Source organism: Galeopterus variegatus, unplaced genomic scaffold (assembly GCF_000696425.1).
Source record: "Galeopterus variegatus unplaced genomic scaffold, G_variegatus-3.0.2 Scaffold233, whole genome shotgun sequence".
Lineage (NCBI taxonomy): Eukaryota > Metazoa > Chordata > Mammalia > Dermoptera > Cynocephalidae > Galeopterus > Galeopterus variegatus.
In genome coordinates, this window is record NW_007726344.1 from 80321 (window position 1) to 95832 (window position 15512).

At 52.2% G+C, this 15512-nt stretch overlaps 1 protein-coding gene across 5 annotated transcripts; it reads left to right on the forward strand.

Moving 5' to 3' along the window:
• The first annotated feature begins 4855 nt into the window (after positions 1-4855).
• TBC1D24 (TBC1 domain family, member 24) lies at positions 4856-15512 on the forward strand. 5 transcript variants are annotated; one of them, XR_550066.1, is made up of 10 exons: positions 4856-4981; positions 6018-7099; positions 7799-7816; positions 8287-8445; positions 9524-9587; positions 9957-10052; positions 10396-10627; positions 10855-11024; positions 11769-11938; positions 14995-15070. XR_550066.1 is itself a non-coding variant. In XM_008566266.1 (9 exons), the coding sequence occupies exons 2-8, from the start codon at positions 6135-6137 to the stop codon at positions 11007-11009; spliced, it is 1689 nt and encodes a 562-aa protein (XP_008564488.1). In that variant the 5' UTR covers positions 4856-4981; positions 6018-6134; the 3' UTR covers positions 11010-11024; positions 14995-15082. The 5 variants fall into 5 exon arrangements, 2 of the variants coding, with proteins under 2 accessions (XP_008564488.1, XP_008564490.1); XR_550067.1 differs by lacking the exon at positions 14995-15070 and adding an exon at positions 12073-13615; XR_550068.1 differs by lacking the exon at positions 7799-7816.

The window sequence follows — 15512 nt, forward strand, 5'->3', positions numbered from 1 at the left end:
GCCGCTCTGGTGGAATCCGTTGCTAAGCAGCCACTTGGGTTCACCCCACCTTCCCGCCCTCCCTGATTCATCTAAGTCCTACCCGTCCCCCCATGCCCCATCTGGACTCTGCCCGCCTTTCTCCCTGGCTCTTCCACACCAGTCCTTCCTTCTCCACAGCCACCAGAGGGATTTTTCTAAATGCAGATCTGATTGCATCACTTTTGCTTAGACTCTTCCTGCCCCTCATGTGGGATGCCTGCCTCTCATCCCACCCGCAGACCCTCAGCACTGCCTGCCCGAGGTCCCCAACTTGCCATTGCCCATTCTTGCCTCTGTGCCTTTCCTTCCGTGGGTGTACATCCCCACCTCCACACCAGGCCAACCCCATCCCTCTAGACCTGGGGACCACTGCCCCACCTGCAGCGTGTGTGCAGGGTCCACGCTGCCTCAGCACTCGGTGAGAGCTGTGGTCATTGGTCTCCTCTAGAGTGGTCTTTTACTCTGTCTTAATCTCAGTCCTGGACCTGACGCAGAACAGGCTGCTCAATAGAGGGTGGTTGAATGAGTGAAAGTTTAGAGCCAGGGGAGCCGTGATTGTGCGCTGGCTCCTCCCATCCTGTGACTTGGGGACCAGGTAAGGCGGCCAGGAAGGGAGGCTCATTGCCCAGTGTTGGCAGGTTTTAAAATGTAATCACCAAAATTAAATATGTGGTTATGTTTTTGTCGCATGAAAGAGAGTTTGTTTTCAAATGCAGCTGTGCCCCACTTAAGAGGTGAGGACTGCAGAGCTCTCATGACTCAGCAGGCCCTGAAGCAGTGTTTTGGGACAGGGCTTGGCATGGAGAAGCCAGTCCTGAACTTGCTGAGGATGGAACTGGTGTTGGGCTGAGGTCAGGTGGCCTGTGCCTTGGAGGGGAATGGTGATCCATAGAAGAGGGTCCTGTGCACTAGCGAGTCTTCAGATGTGCTTTGGAATCCAACAGACCATGGTTGGCCCTCCCTGTGCCTGGACCCTCTGGCATTCTCTGGATCCCAGTTTCCTTGTCTATAAAGTGGAGCAAGCACCTGCACCACTGGGCCGTCCTTGGGATTAAATGAGATGGAATGGGAAGCTGAATTGCGGGCAGCCAGCAGCTGTGGGGCTTGTGTTCCATGGCTCTGAGGATGGGGTGAGGGTGGGGTCTCCTTGAGCAGGTGGTGCCAGCTGCCTGTTCCTGGGAATCTCCTTCCAGCACTATCTGCATTGAGGCCTGTTCCTCCTCCCATGTCCACTTCCTTCCACCCTGGGACTGGCCTGGGCATTGACCACCTGGACCATCACTCCCCAGGAGTTCCTGAGCATCTGCCTTGTGCCAGGCCCAGGACCCTGAGGAGCAATAAGGATGAGAATGCCTTCAGGACATCCGAGCTACAGAGTGCTTTCTGTAAACAATCTTGGTTAATCCTCGCAACAAAAGCATCAGTTGGATCACATCCCTTCCCAGCTTCCCACAGGCCTTAGAATAAAACCCAAACTCCTCCTGTGCATGATCTGGCTCCTGCGGGTCTGTCTGCAGCTCCCTGTGCTCTGGCCACCCCTGCGATCTGGCCTTTCTCTGGAACATGGCAGGCCTGCTCCTGCCTCGGAGCCTTTGCACTTGCTCTTCTTCATATCTCAGCTCTTTGCTGGTGCTTGCTTCCCATCGGTTTGGCTCACATGTCATCTTTTGGGAGAGGTCTGCCCTGAGGACCCTCAATAGACATGCTGTGCTGTGTGGAGTCCCCACCATCTGAAGTTATCACTGTCTAATTCTTGTGTCTAACAGGGTATCGAGTGGAACTTTTCCTATTTTCCTGGAATTGCAGGCTAGGCCCAAAGCTGAGGACAAAAGACACAGAGTGCTTCCCCACATTTTATTTTTATTTATTTATTTTTTTAAAAAAGATGACCGGTAAGGGGATCTTAACCCTTGACTTGGTGTTGTCAGCACCATGCTCACCCAGTGAGCTAACCGTCCATCCCTATATGGGATCCGAACCCATGGCCTTGGTGTTATCAGCACTGCACTCTGCCGAGTGAGCCACGGGCCGGCTCCGCTTCCCCACATTTTAGAGTCAGGGAGCTACAAGCACCTGGGGCAGACCTGGAGGTGCTGTCTTGGAGTACTAGCTCTGCACTCACCCCCCTTCCTCTGCAGTGAACTTGAGGTGGGGGGCTTTAGGTGTGTGCAGTGTTTGTGATGAGAAATTATTCCCTCCCTTCTCTCCTGAGGCCCCGGGAAAATGGTTTACCAAGAGAACCGTCTACAACTGGAGGCACCTGTGCAGGCCCTCCTGGCTCCTTTGTGGCCGACCCGCTGGCTGTCTGCCCTGGCTGCAGGGGGCAGAGAGAGGGATGTACTGTTTGTGGTATGTCACCCTGAGGTCACCTGCTCTCCATCCAGTGAGCCCAGAGTAAGAGCTTAGCCCGTAGGTGTTGCTTGGGGACTGATAACCTGTGAGGAGGTGGGTATGATTTATTGTTCCATTTTACAGACAAGGCAGCTGCAGTTTGGGGAAGATGTGTGGCTTATCCAAGGTTCAAGAAAACAAGTGGCAAAGCTGGCCTTTGAGCCCAGGCCTGTCTGACTTCAAAGCTGGGTCGTTTCCCATGCTAGCTCCTGCCTCCCTGACTGTCTGGGCAGGACAAGGAGGTGGCCTCTGTCTCTATGCATGGCACCTCTGAGGAGGTGGGGGACTGTGGGAAACAGAGGAAGGTGTGTTTGCTGCGTGGGAACAGGTGTGGCTTATAATGTTGTCTGGCAGCAGCAAGCAACAGGTGGACTAACAGAGAGTCCTGCCACTGTAAAAACCCAAGGAGGCTCATGCCCATTCTTTCTTGTTTTTGATCAGTTTCTGGCCTCCCTTACTTCCCCATCCCAATGACCAGTTTAAAACATTTTAACTCAGTTGTAAATGTGTGTGTGTCAATGCAAAAGGAGGTTTTGAAGGGTATACAACAAAATGTTAATGGTAATTATCTTTAGATAGAAGGGGGAGTAAGATTAGAAGGGATAAAATAAACAGAACTCTGAATTTTTACAATCTGGTTTAATATTTTACTTTTTTGTGATTATGCATTTATATACATATCAATTGTGTAATAAAAAATCGTTTTACAGCCAGCTGCCAAAGCCAAAAAAATAAATTTTTTTCAAACCTAAGGAACCAACCTGGACCTGGTTTCTACAGATGTTTTAAGGAAATCATTACAAGCCTTGTTTGCTCAGCCCCAGAAACATCATGCTATCCCAGGGGGCTCCTTCAGGGTCTTCTACACATGTCCTTGCCTTGTCCCTCTGAATCCAGCATGTCCCTGGACCACTTGCTGCAGCAAATACAACTCTGGGTCTGCTTCTCCCTGAAGGAACTTTGCAAGGTGCAATAATCACTTTTGGAGTTTCCAGTTTAATATTCAACCTGAATCTGCAGCCAGTTGAGTTCTGCCCAGTTCCTGTTCTGTTTGTAAACATGTTTATTGCCCTGAGAAGGAGCTGGATGGGCTAGACAGGATGGACCTGGGGTCACTCCCAAACTTACTGGGCTCAGAGTCTAGAATGTAGGATTTAAACTCTGTAGATAACATACACGTAGAAGATTGTGCAGTATGGCCTGGTCCTGGCTGCGGGATGCGAACTGGCCTTGAGAACCAAGGAAGAGGGAACCCTCACTGCTTTCCCTCCCAGGACAAAGCAAATCAGTCACCTGCCTTAGAGTTCCTTCTGAGGAAGAAGGTACCAGCCCTAGCAGCATGCCTGGTCCTGCAGTGGGCAAGGCTTTTTTAGTGGGACATATTAAAATCAATTTAGTATGATTTTAATGTTTTTGTCAAAACTTGTTTTAGGGCCAGCCTGTGGCTCACTCGGTAGAGTGCGGTGCTGATAACACCAAGGCCACGAGTTCGGATCCCATATAGGGATGGCCGGTTCGCTCACTGGCTGAGCGTGGTGCTGACAACACCAAGTCGAGGGTTAAGATCCCCTTACCGGTCATCTTTAAAAAAAAAAAAAAAAAAAAAAAACCTTGTTTTAATTAATGTTTTCTATGGGGAAGACCCCTAGAAAAACAGTTTCAATGGGTATGTACCCAAAAGAATTGAAAGCAGGGATTCAGATACTTGTACATCCATAGCAGCTTTATTCACAGTAGCCACAGGATGGAATCAAACCAAGTGTCCATCAGCAGGTGAATGGGTAAACAGGATATAGTCTGTCTATATGATGGAATATTATCCAGCCTTAAAAAAGAAGGAAATTCTTATACTGGCCAGCCACCCCCCCTCCCCCCCAAAAAAAAAGGAACGAAAGTCTGACACTACAATGTGGATGAACCTTGAAGGCATTATGTTAAGTGAAAAAATCCAGTCACGAAAGGACATATACTTTCTGATTCCACTTATATAAGGTGCCTGGGAAAGTCACATTCATAGAAACAGAAAGTAGAATGGTTTTGTCAGGGGCTGGGGAAATGGGGGACTAGTGTTTAATGGGGGCAAAGAGTTTCAGTTTGTGAAGATGGAAACGTTTTAGCAATGGTGGGGATGGTTGTACAGTAGTGCGAATGTACTTAATGTCACTCAATTGTGCACTTAAAAATGGCTAAAATGGTAAATTACGACATGTTTATTTTACCATCCAGAATAAAGCACAGTACCAAGATGCTTTCTCTTCTTTATTTTGGTGGCTGGCTGTTATGGGGATCTAAACCCTGGACTTTGGTATTATCAGTATCGTGCTGTAACCAACTGAGCTAACCTGCCAGCCCCCTCAAGGTGTTTTCTCAAGACACTGTCTCACACATGTAGGTTTTACATTATAATTCCTTACTTTTCACTCAGTTTTTTAAAGTAGTATTTGATTTTTCTATTTTTAGATGAATGTTCTAGATGTAAGAGAAACTGGAATGGTCTGATCAATTACCAGAACTCACTGAAGCTGACACTGGTTTGTCTCTGGACATTTGAACCTCTCCAGCTGGAAAGGTTAGTCTGATGCGTGGGTGAATATTGCACTTTTGTGCCCAGGGCAGTAGCCTTTAGCAAAGGCAGATGTGAAATTGCATATCCAAAGCAGCAGACTTACGTCTTGCAACCTGTGTGCAGCAGCCTGTTACCCAGGGTTGCAGCACATCTTACCCATTTTTTTATGCCTGCTTGCGTCTCAAAAGTTGCCCGTCATGGAGAGACAACAACAAATCCCAATACTTCCGGCTCCTTTGGACCCCGGAGTGTCTAATGTTGAAGCTGCGACACCTCTGTTTATTTCTCAACTCTCCCTCTTTAACCACATCTGCTCCCCACCAGTGCCGCTCCTCTGGAGTTTCCTGCCTGAAACTTCACTTTCTTTTTTTTTTTCCTTTTTGTCTTTTTTACTGACCGGTAACGGGATCGCAACCCTCGGTGTTGCGCCCGCACTGCGCTCAGCCAGTGAGCGGGAACCGGTCTCCACATGGGATCCGAACCCTCAGCGGGAGCGCCACCATGCTCCCAAGTGGCGCACTCTCCAGTGCGCCACCGGGCCGGCCCTGAAACTTCACTTTCAAGCTGGCAATGTTAGAAAGTTAAGAGCTAGCTTCAGAATTTCAATCCAGGCACAATGGGACAGAGTAGGCATGTGTTTTCCTCATGAAACACAGCTGGTTAAAGGGCTGCAGCCACGAATTTGATCAATGGGACCTTCTTGACTGGCGGCTCCTTGTCAGAAGGTCCCTAGGCTGCAGGGTGGCGTTTGGGAGCCTGGGGTGGACCCCTGCCCTGCCCAGCAGAGAGTCTTCAGCAGGCCCAGGCTCTTGAAGCCCTTTGGGAATTTCTGTCTCTCACCTCTCGTTACTCAGAACCTGTGTGGCCATTACAGGAACTTCATCATCTCCAGAGTTCATAATGACTTCTTAGAACAGTCAGCTTATCTTAAACAGAAGCCCTTCTCTAATACTTAATAGAAAGATTAAAATAAAAATGTTGTCCTTTAAAATGTGAACCATCAAACACATGTACTAAACATGTTTTTTTAACCCTACAGGGTGTGGGATGATAGACAGGTTAGCAGCAAACCAGTGGAGAGGAGGCTGCAGGATTTAGCTGCTCTTTGCTCCCCTCCTAGCAGCCTGGGGCCCTCCTCCTGGGCATACGGGGCACGATGGACTCCCCGGGATACAACTGCTTTGTAGACAGAGAGAAGATGGACGCTGCTATCCAGGACTTAGGGCCAAAGGAGCTGAGCTGCATGGAGCTGCAGGAGTTGAAGCAGCTGGCCCGCCAGGGCCACTGGGCTCGTAGCTACACCCTGCGGGGAAAGGTGTACCAACGCCTGATCCGGGACATCCCCTGCCGCACTGTCACACCCGATGCCAGCGTGTATAGTGACATCGTGGGCAAGGTTGTGGGCAAGCACAGCGGCGGCAGCCTGCCCTTGCCCGAGTTCGTGGACAGCACGCAGGTGCCCAGCTACTGCCTGAACGCCCGGGGCGAGGGCGCCGTGCGCAAGGTCCTCCTGTGCATTGCCAACCAGTTCCCCGACATCTCCTTCTGCCCTGCCCTGCCGGCTGTGGTGGCCCTGCTGCTGCACTACAGCATTGATGAGGCTGAGTGCTTTGAGAAGGCCTGCCGCATCCTGGCCTGCAATGACCCCAGCAAGAAGCTGATCGACCAGAGCTTCCTGGCCTTTGAGTCTTCCTGCATGACCTTCGGGGACCTGGTCAACAAGTACTGCCAGGCAGCCCACAAGCTGATGGTGGCTGTGTCAGAGGATGTCCTGCAGGTGTACTCAGACTGGCAGCGCTGGCTGTTTGGGGAACTTCCCCTCAACTACTTCGCCCGCGTCTTCGATGTCTTCCTGGTGGAAGGTTACAAGGTGTTATACCGTGTGGCTCTGGCAATCCTCAAGTTCTTCCACAAGGTGAGGGCAGGGCAGCCCCTTGAGTCAGACAATGTGAGGCAGGACATCCGCATGTTTGTCAAGGACATCGCCAAGACGGTGTCCCCTGAGAAGCTGCTAGAGAAAGCATTCGCCATCCGCCTCTTCTCCCGCAAGGAGATCCAGCTCCTGCAGATGGCCAACGAGAAAGCTCTGCAGCAGAAGGGCATCACTGTCAAGCAGAAGAGGTAGGCAGGCAGGGGCCCTGGTAAGCAGTGTGTGGCCCGCGTAAAAGTGGGCACCTCTGGGGGCATGCATCCTGGGGGGTTGTCAGCCTCTTGGTCTGCCTCTGGCCATCTGTCTAGACATCCACTGTCCATGTGTGGGTAGAAAGACACTAGAGGCTGGCCGGATAGCTCAGTTGGTTAGAGCGCAGTGTTTGGGTCAAGAATTCAGATCCTTGTACTGGCCAGCTGCCCAAAAAAAAAAAAAAAAAAAGTAGAAAGACACTGGAAAGCAGGAAAGGCCTTCCTGGTTATAGCCATGGGCCAGAGTCATCAGGTTCCATCCTCAGGGACTGAGACCCACAGCTGAGATGGAAGCTAGACACCAAGCATGGGTCAGAAGGCCCGGCAGGGCCAGGCTCGCCTCCCAGGGCACTGCAGAGTAGCCCCTGCGCCTTCCTCTAGCTCCAGGCTCCAGGGCTGGTTTTGGTCATAGCTGCCGGAAACAGCCTTCCTGCTCTGAGTGCAGCCCCTGGGGAGCAGGGCTGGGAAGGGTTGTGGTGTCCCTAGGCTGTGATTGTGTCCTAGGCGTGGCCTGTTGGTACGGAGTCCTCTGTCTCCTGGGCCAAGGAAAGCACAACTGGGGATTCCTCCTTACTACTAACCTTTCCTTGTCTGTTTTATTTTTCTTCTCCATGTCCGTTGCTTCCTCCTGTTTTTCAGTGTTTCGCTTTCTAAAAGGTAGGTCTGAAACCATGTCTCACGCCTGGCACCTGTCTTTCTGCCTGGCTGTCTGTGGCCGGCTGCTTGCTGCTTCCCAGAGTCTGCTGGCTCTCATGGCCTGGCTTCAGCAGTGCTGCCTGTGCCTCACTGACATCTGTCTGTCTGTCTGCCTGTGCTTGGCTGGCCCTGAAGCCCTGTCTTGCCAGAGCTGACTTGATTTCTGTCCTAATATTTTAGAGAAAAGCTGCTTTTGTGCCCCCAAGGCTGAGTGCTCTCTCCTCTCTAATGGTGTGGGAGGCGTGGCTCCTGGGGATAGCTCCACCCTGTTCCTTCTGTCAGTGTCTAGAACCAGGATCTAAACCTGGCTGGATAGGTGAGAAGTTCCCTCCAGGCTTAGTTCCAAAGAGAGGCTTTGGGGCACACCTCAGGATGGGGAGTGGTCAGGGCCCTGGTCCCCAAAGACTCTGACCTCTCCCTGCTCTCCCCAGGCAGTTTGTGCACTTGGCTGTCCACGCTGAGAACTTCTGCTCAGAGATTGTCAGTGTGAAGGAGATGAGAGACATCTGGTCCTGGGTCCCTGAGCGGTTTGCCCTCTGTCAGCCCCTCCTGCTCTTCTCCTCGGGACAGCACGGGTACAGCCTGACCAGGTAGTGCTGCGGGAGGCTGCATGGTGCTGGAGGGGCTGGGGGAGCTCTGGAGTTTGTGTCCTGCTCGCCACTTCCAGGAGGTCACAGTCATGGCTGGATATGGGCCTTGGAACCTGGGCCCCTGGCAAGGCCCTGCCTCTTCTTGTGGGGCCCAAATCAGGAGCCCCTTTTCTGGGCTTCTGTCATTCTCAGGCCACCCAGACTCTGGGGGTCTTTGCTGTGCATGCCACAGCAGGGGGCCCCGTGTAGGCATCGCGAAGACTTTCAAAAGACAGACTTCCCACCTCAGGAGCTTCCAGAATTGTCAGGGGAAACCTATGGGGGCGACAAGGCCTGGCTTCGCTTACTCCCTTCCCTCTACCACGTAGCCACACAGCCTGGCCCCACATGGGGTTGTATCTGTGCTGGCCCCAGCCAGATGGCTCCTGACCAGCCATCCCCTACATCCTGGCAGGGGGCCCCCCAGGGCACCCTGCTTCCTGACGCAGCTCCGCCAGGCGCAGCTCCCTTGAGCCTCAGATAGCTGGTGACCCAGCAGCAGTGATGCAGGCGGAGCTGGCTCAGCCCCCTCCTGGGCACTATCTGCAGCCCCGCAAGCGTTCTGGCATAGCTAGAGCTGCTTCACCTACCCACCCCCACCCCTGCCAGGGACACCAGCCAAGCTCTGGGTGCCACGTTGGCAGCCTCGGGCTTCCCATGTGGCCCGGCTCCCCACGGCAAGCTCCTAGGACATGCTGAGCTCTCTGACAGTGGGGACTTGTTCCTCTGGTTTTGGCTTCCCTGTAACATCTGGCACTCACCAGCCTGTTGGGGGCTGTCTGGTGCAAGGCTTCTCTCCTGAGACGTACCAGGGTTCCAGGACAGCTGAGGAGGGCCAGGGAAGAAAAGTGCTTGGGTGAGGGCGTGGTCTGGGTCTCGGCCACTGTGTCTGGTCTCTGGGAAGAAAGCCCATTCCCAGGCCTCTCCACCACCACATGGCCTGGGTTGAGGATCTGCGAGGCTGGTGAGAGGCGGCAGGGGAGGATGTTCAGGCAGCTGCTGCCGTTGGGGCTTGCACATGTGCTCTCTCTGCCCCTAGGTTTTACTTCCAGTGTGAAGGACACGAGCCCACCCTCCTGCTCATCAAGACCACGCAGAAGGAGGTGAGGAGAGACCTGAGGGAGCCAGGGTCCCGCCTTTCATGAGCTCTGGGGAGTCTTTGGCTCCCTGGGTGATGCCAGAATCAGTGCGGGTATGGCCTGCATGTGGAGCTCGTTCCCATGCTCGAGGGCCATGGAAATATCCTGGAAGCAATCACCTACCCACCTTCATTGCCGCCCAAGCCCTGGCGGGAAAGGGGTGCACCCACCCCTCACTCTGCCCTCCCTAACTCTGCTCCTGCCCACAAGTGGTGGGCACTGTGACACGCTGTACCCCCATCCATGCCCATGACACAGCCCTCAGCAGGTCTGAGCAAGGGGATGCTCCTGGGATTTGGAAGGCGCAGCCTCATCATAGGCCTTCCTCCCCAGGTGTGTGGAGCTTACCTGTCAACAGATTGGAGTGAGAGGAATAAGTTTGGAGGCAAACTGGGCTTCTTTGGGACTGGAGAATGCTTCGTGTTCAGGGTGAGTGGGGCTGAGTGCAGCCCGATGTGGGCCCAGCAGCTATAGTCCTCCTCGACTGGCACCAGTGCTCCTTGGTGGGGCTCAGGAGTCAACAAGTGGCTCCCTGTTTTGTTCTGGTCTTGGCGGTTACCCTGCAGGGTCATCTCCTCACTTACTTCTGGGTTTCACTATTAGACCATGAGCCCATGAGAGCAGGCAGGTCTTACCTGCCTGTGTTGCTGGGGCCTCACCCCCAGCAGGCTCTGGAGGAAGATTTTTGGGGTGAAAATAGGCCATGGCCTGGGGGGCAGAAGGGGCCAGTGGGCTGCATGGGTCAGCTCCTCGTATGACCTTTCACCCTCAGCTGCAGCCCGAGGTGCAGCGCTACGAATGGGTGGTCATCAAGCACCCGGAGCTGAACAAGCCGACATCCTTCATGTCCTCGGAGGCCACCATCACCCCTTCCCTGTTCAGCCACTCGGTCTCCTCAGAACCCCCTGACCGCCTCTCACCGTTCCTAGCTGCCCGTCACTTCAACCTGCCCTCCAAGACTGAGTCCATGTTCATGGCTGGAGGCAGTGACTGCCTCATCATTGGTGGGTCCTGCGAGGGCAGAGGAGACCCTGGCATGAGGGGCGGAAGGAATGGGCTGGGAAGCAAGGGCCAGGCCTGGGGGCTTTGGAGAGTTGAAGGTCAGACTGTGGTCATAGAGGCCTCTGGCAGGGGAAGGACAGCTGAGACCTGTGGCTTCCAGTGGAGCAGCAGGAGGGGATGCCCAGGGTGTTGGGGTGCAGGGGCAGCTGCTGATTTGCACATCCTGCAGGGGGAGGTGGAGGCCAGGCGCTCTACATTGATGGGGATCTGAACCGGGGCCGCACGGGCCACTGCGACACCTTCAATAACCAGCCACTCTGCTCCGAGAACTTCCGCATTGCTGCCATTGAGGCCTGGGGCTTCCAAGACCCCGACACCCAGTGACCACCTGCGTGGACGGTGACTGAGCCACTGCCATGGGTGGTGGGGCGGAGGCTGGCCACTGCCTCAGGGAGCTGGGAGTGAATGAGACCTCCCCAACATGGCGGGCAGGGGTGGGGTGCAGCTGGTGTGTGGGACGGATAGGGGCACCTCGGCCTCCCCTGTCCAAGCCTGGCCCTGCTTGGACTGACTGCTGTGTCTCCTGGAGTCAGGCCCAGCCCCTGAGCCCACCTGCTTCTGAGTCAGAACCTGAGCTAATGCAGTTCCCTCCCAGCCCTGCCCAGCACTGCCTGGTGCAGCCATAGAAGGCTCCTTCCTCCCCACCCAGGGCCCTGGCGCTTTCCCTGGAGGTGTCCTGTGTCCTCAGGCATAGGGGTGGGAGCTATGGGGGGCTACATCTTACAGCCCCTGGGCTGCCTCCTGGGAGACTTAGCCCCTGATGGGGGGGGTTGCGATCCATTGCCGGACACGAAAAAAGACAAAAAGGAAAAAATAAATAAATAAATAAATAATAAATAAATAAATAAGATGTGACCCAATCAAAGGACCATCAACATCAGAGCTAGGAGAGAATTTAGAACTATTCCATCAACACAGTGGCCACTAGCTATGTGTGGCTATTTAGGTTCACATTAATTCAGTTCCTAAATAGCACTAGCCATCGTATAACTTCGTATAATGTATGCTATACGAAGTTATTACGAAGCATGGGTCTGTGGTGCCCCCTGCTGGTGCTGCATGGCATCTTGTCCTCCCGAGAAGGTCCCTGCACGCCTGGCTGGTGACTAGCCACTGTTCGTGTGTGGAGACTGAGAAGAGACTGCCGCCCCTGGGACTGCTCCCCAGCACCCCACTCCCCGCCCAGGAGCATCTGACCTGCTGCTGACCCAGTTCCCTGCTCCCACAGGCCTCCGGTGGCCACCTTGCCAACAGTGAGCTCGCTTGGTCCACTCTGAAGCTCCACTGCAGGGTGGGAGAGAGCAGGATTTATGCTGACCCCCAGGGAGGGCCTAAGGCCAGTGGGATGGGGCTGGAGGGGACGTCGCATGTCCTTGTGTTTCTGCAGAGCCTGAAGCTTCTGCCAGGCCTTGCCACATGGCCACACCTGAAGAGGTGGCCCCAGGAGCGGCCCTCTGTGACCAACCCCCAAACCAGTTCCATTTCCAGGGGTGTGCCTGGAGAAGCCTGGACCCACAGGGGCTTCTCAGCCATTCTTCTCTCCAGCCTGGGGCCCAGGGTCACGTCCAGACCCCTCAGTGTGCCATGCTTGTCTCAGTCCAGCCCTGCACACCCGGGCTCCTGGGGCAGGCACTACACCCTCCCTGGGTCCCTGCCCACATAGCACCTCCTCGACTCTGTGTCCTTCTCATGGTGCTTTCGCTGGCCACATGTCATGGCGTTCTGTGTGCTGCAGCCTATTCCCTTACAGCTCCCTGCCCTGCCTGAGCCTGGCAGCAGCCTGGCACACAGTAGCTGCCAAGGAAAGGCTTGCCGTTGAGCACTGCAGGGAGCGGCCCCCACCCTGTGACATCCCTCAGCTGGTCTTGAGTGTCTGGGCACCACGGAGGGAAGAGGGGAGAAGCAGAGACCCGTTTGTCTGTGCTGTGTCTGTGGAGGCCTGGGCCACAGACACAGGTGCTAGGGTCGGCCCCAGCCCGGTCCCCACTTGGCTCCAGCCAGCACCCCTGCTGTCCCCAGGCGCCACGCCACCACCCATCTCCATACTGTTGCTTACTTGTTCTGGGGGGTTCATCCTCTCTCGCACATCTGCTCATTTCACCTCTGAGCAGGGGCCACAGTGGTGCAGAAGGAAGGACCAAGAACACTGTGTGTCTTTGGGCAAGCTGATAAACTCATCTGGAACCCAGTTTCCCCAACTGTGAAATGGGGCCAGTCGTCCTGCCCTGCTGTCCTCACAGGATTGTTGAGAGGCTCCCAGGGGGACAGCATGAGTCTCTCTCAAGGGAAGAGGTGCTGGGAGGGGTGTGACCGCTCACTCCCCACAGACCACTGCAGCCTTTGCACTGCTTTTGCTGGTACTGCCAACCTTGCTGTTCATTAAACGTGGTCTCGTTGCATTGACTCCAGGCATCCAAGTCTGGTCTTTTCAGCCAGAGGGACCTCCAGGGGCTTCCCCGGGGCCTGCCACAAAATCCAGTACAGAAGGCCCCCCACCGCCATGCTGACTGATGCTTTATCACTGGGATGGCGAAGGCCTTTTAAAAACATAGCCTTTTGGGAAGAAATGAAGTGAAATGTCAGCACTGTGTAGAGGGCTCCCTGTGCAAACTTCCTGAACTGGGAGGTTATTTTTCTGGTAAATCCAGCACGTTCTTTGTGACTGCCCTGAGGGGTCCCCACCTGGGCCTTCCTGGGGAGGCCAGTTGCTACTTAAGTCATGATCTCTACATCATGAGTGAAGTTCTTTGCTTTGTGAGAGCATTCAAAATACTTGGTTTCTTTAAATTTAACATCTTCTTTTTTCTAACCTTCCTACTAACCTAGAGGGTATGTGTGATTATTATCTTTGTTTTTTATGCTTAGCATTGCCCTTATTATCTGATACTGGATGTTCCCAAATAGAACATAATTTATTTTAGTTTTCTCTATTGTTTCTTCTTGATTATTTATTAGCCTTTGATGTTAAATATTAGCCAAAATTTGGTGGCATTGCATAATGAATTATTTGTGTTTTTTTTAGAAACACTTAAATGTTTATTTTAAAAACAAAAAGTTGAACCTAATTTAAACCAGCTCGTTAAAACTAAGTGAATTTGTTAAAGCAGACTAGATACCTTTAGAGCTTCAGAAAATCAATTTTAAAAAATAATTTATGAGTAAGTCATTTGCATTTTATGAATTTTTCAGAGTTTTAATTATCGAACTAAAATTAATATTTCATTTTATTCTTTTTGTAAGCTGCATGCTTAGTTTTTTCAGTTTTTCAGTGCAGTTTGTTTTAAAACATTCTGAGGACTTCAGACAGACTTTAAATTTCTCTTATGCATTTCCTAAAGCCATGAAGCCTTTAGTCTCCTTAAGTACTTTATATTTAATAGTTGAGTTTTCATACCTTTTCATTTTGAAGTAATTTTTGATTTGCAGAAGAGTTGTGGAGATGGTACAGAGTCCGCTAATGTTAATATCAAAGCAAAAAAGTTAACATTGGTGCAGTGTTGTTAACTACAGACCCTATTCAGATTGTCTCAATTTTTCCACTGTCCGGAATAGATTTAGTTTTATATATATTTCTCACATTTTTACTAAATCCACAATGTCGTCAAACTTACAAGACTAACAGTGGTCAAAAACATTTTTCTGACACTAGTTAGGCAAGATAGCGATTATCTCAAATTTGGATTCATTTGCATTCTCGATAGTTTTCTTCCTTGGCCTAAATGTCTTGTTTGCATGGAGAAGTTATCAAAGGAAGCAGGAGTGCTGAGTAAACCACACAGGCACCTCACCCCACAACATCTATGTTAGGCAGAAAGGTGTCTGACTTTAAAAAATAATCTGATGTAAAGAGGGTTTTTTTTTTTGTTTTTTTTTTTGTCTTTTTTCGTGACCGGCAACGGATCGCAACCCTCAGTGTCGCGCCCGTACCGGACCGGGACCGGCTACGGGATCGCAACCCTCGGTGTTGCTCCCGCACCTCATTCAGCCAGTGAGCGGCAGGTCTGTATGTGGGATCCGAACCCTTGGCGGGAGCGCCACCGCGCTTCCCAAGCGGCGCACTGTAGCAGTGCGCCACCGGGCCGGCCCTAAAGAGGGTTTTTTTATGACCATTATATCATCAGATTGTGTTTGAGGAGTTAGGTACAATGTCGTGTGATTCATTGCTACAGACAGAATTCCTCACGCTTTTGCAGTCACTCATTTTACCAACCTGTGAAGTTCGTCATCGCTATGCTTGGCACCAAGGAAGCAAGGTCAGTGAACACATTGTCATGTGGACCACGCCACCTAACAAAGCCTTCTGTTGCAGATTGCTGGATGCACAGGTGTGTTACCTGGCTGCTCAGCTTCACCAGAGAAGGCCGTTTTATCCACAGTGAGGTGCTCCTGGCTGGAGGGGGCCTGCAGGTCTGATCTTGCCCAGCGATAGGGAAGCTGACGCAATCCCAGGGGCCTGGCCCGTGTTCCCTCTTCACGTGAAGAAACAGGAGCAGACCTCTGCTTTGTGTAGTGCTGACGCACACTGACTGTCAGAGGACATGTTTGGTCAAAAACTGATGAGCTAAACCTTGAAGAGAAAAAGCTGTGTGGATAAATTTACCTTTTAGTTCTTGTGAAGGATGATTATGGGCTTTGAGAAATGGTTTAGTGGATTGACATTTTGGAGCATCTGAATGAATGGAATAAAAAACATACTGATGTGTAGCGAGCAAATGTGTGGATGTGCAGCGAAATGCAACTTTGGAAAAGTGAAAATAAGGGGTGTACTGAAATGCTTGGTCAGTGTTAATTTGAGTCCTAAATAAAATTGATGAGAACTGGTAGAAA

Coding starts and splice junctions, on each gene's coding strand:
- TBC1D24 (XM_008566266.1), top strand. CDS start 6,135: ATGGACTCCCCGGGATACAACTGCTTTGTAGACAGAGAGAAGATGGAC. Junction 8,446..9,523: donor CACGGGTACAGCCTGACCAG/GTAGTGCTGCGG, acceptor CTCTGCCCCTAG/GTTTTACTTCCAGTGTGAAG. Junction 10,628..10,854: donor CAGTGACTGCCTCATCATTG/GTGGGTCCTGCG, acceptor CACATCCTGCAG/GGGGAGGTGGAGGCCAGGCG.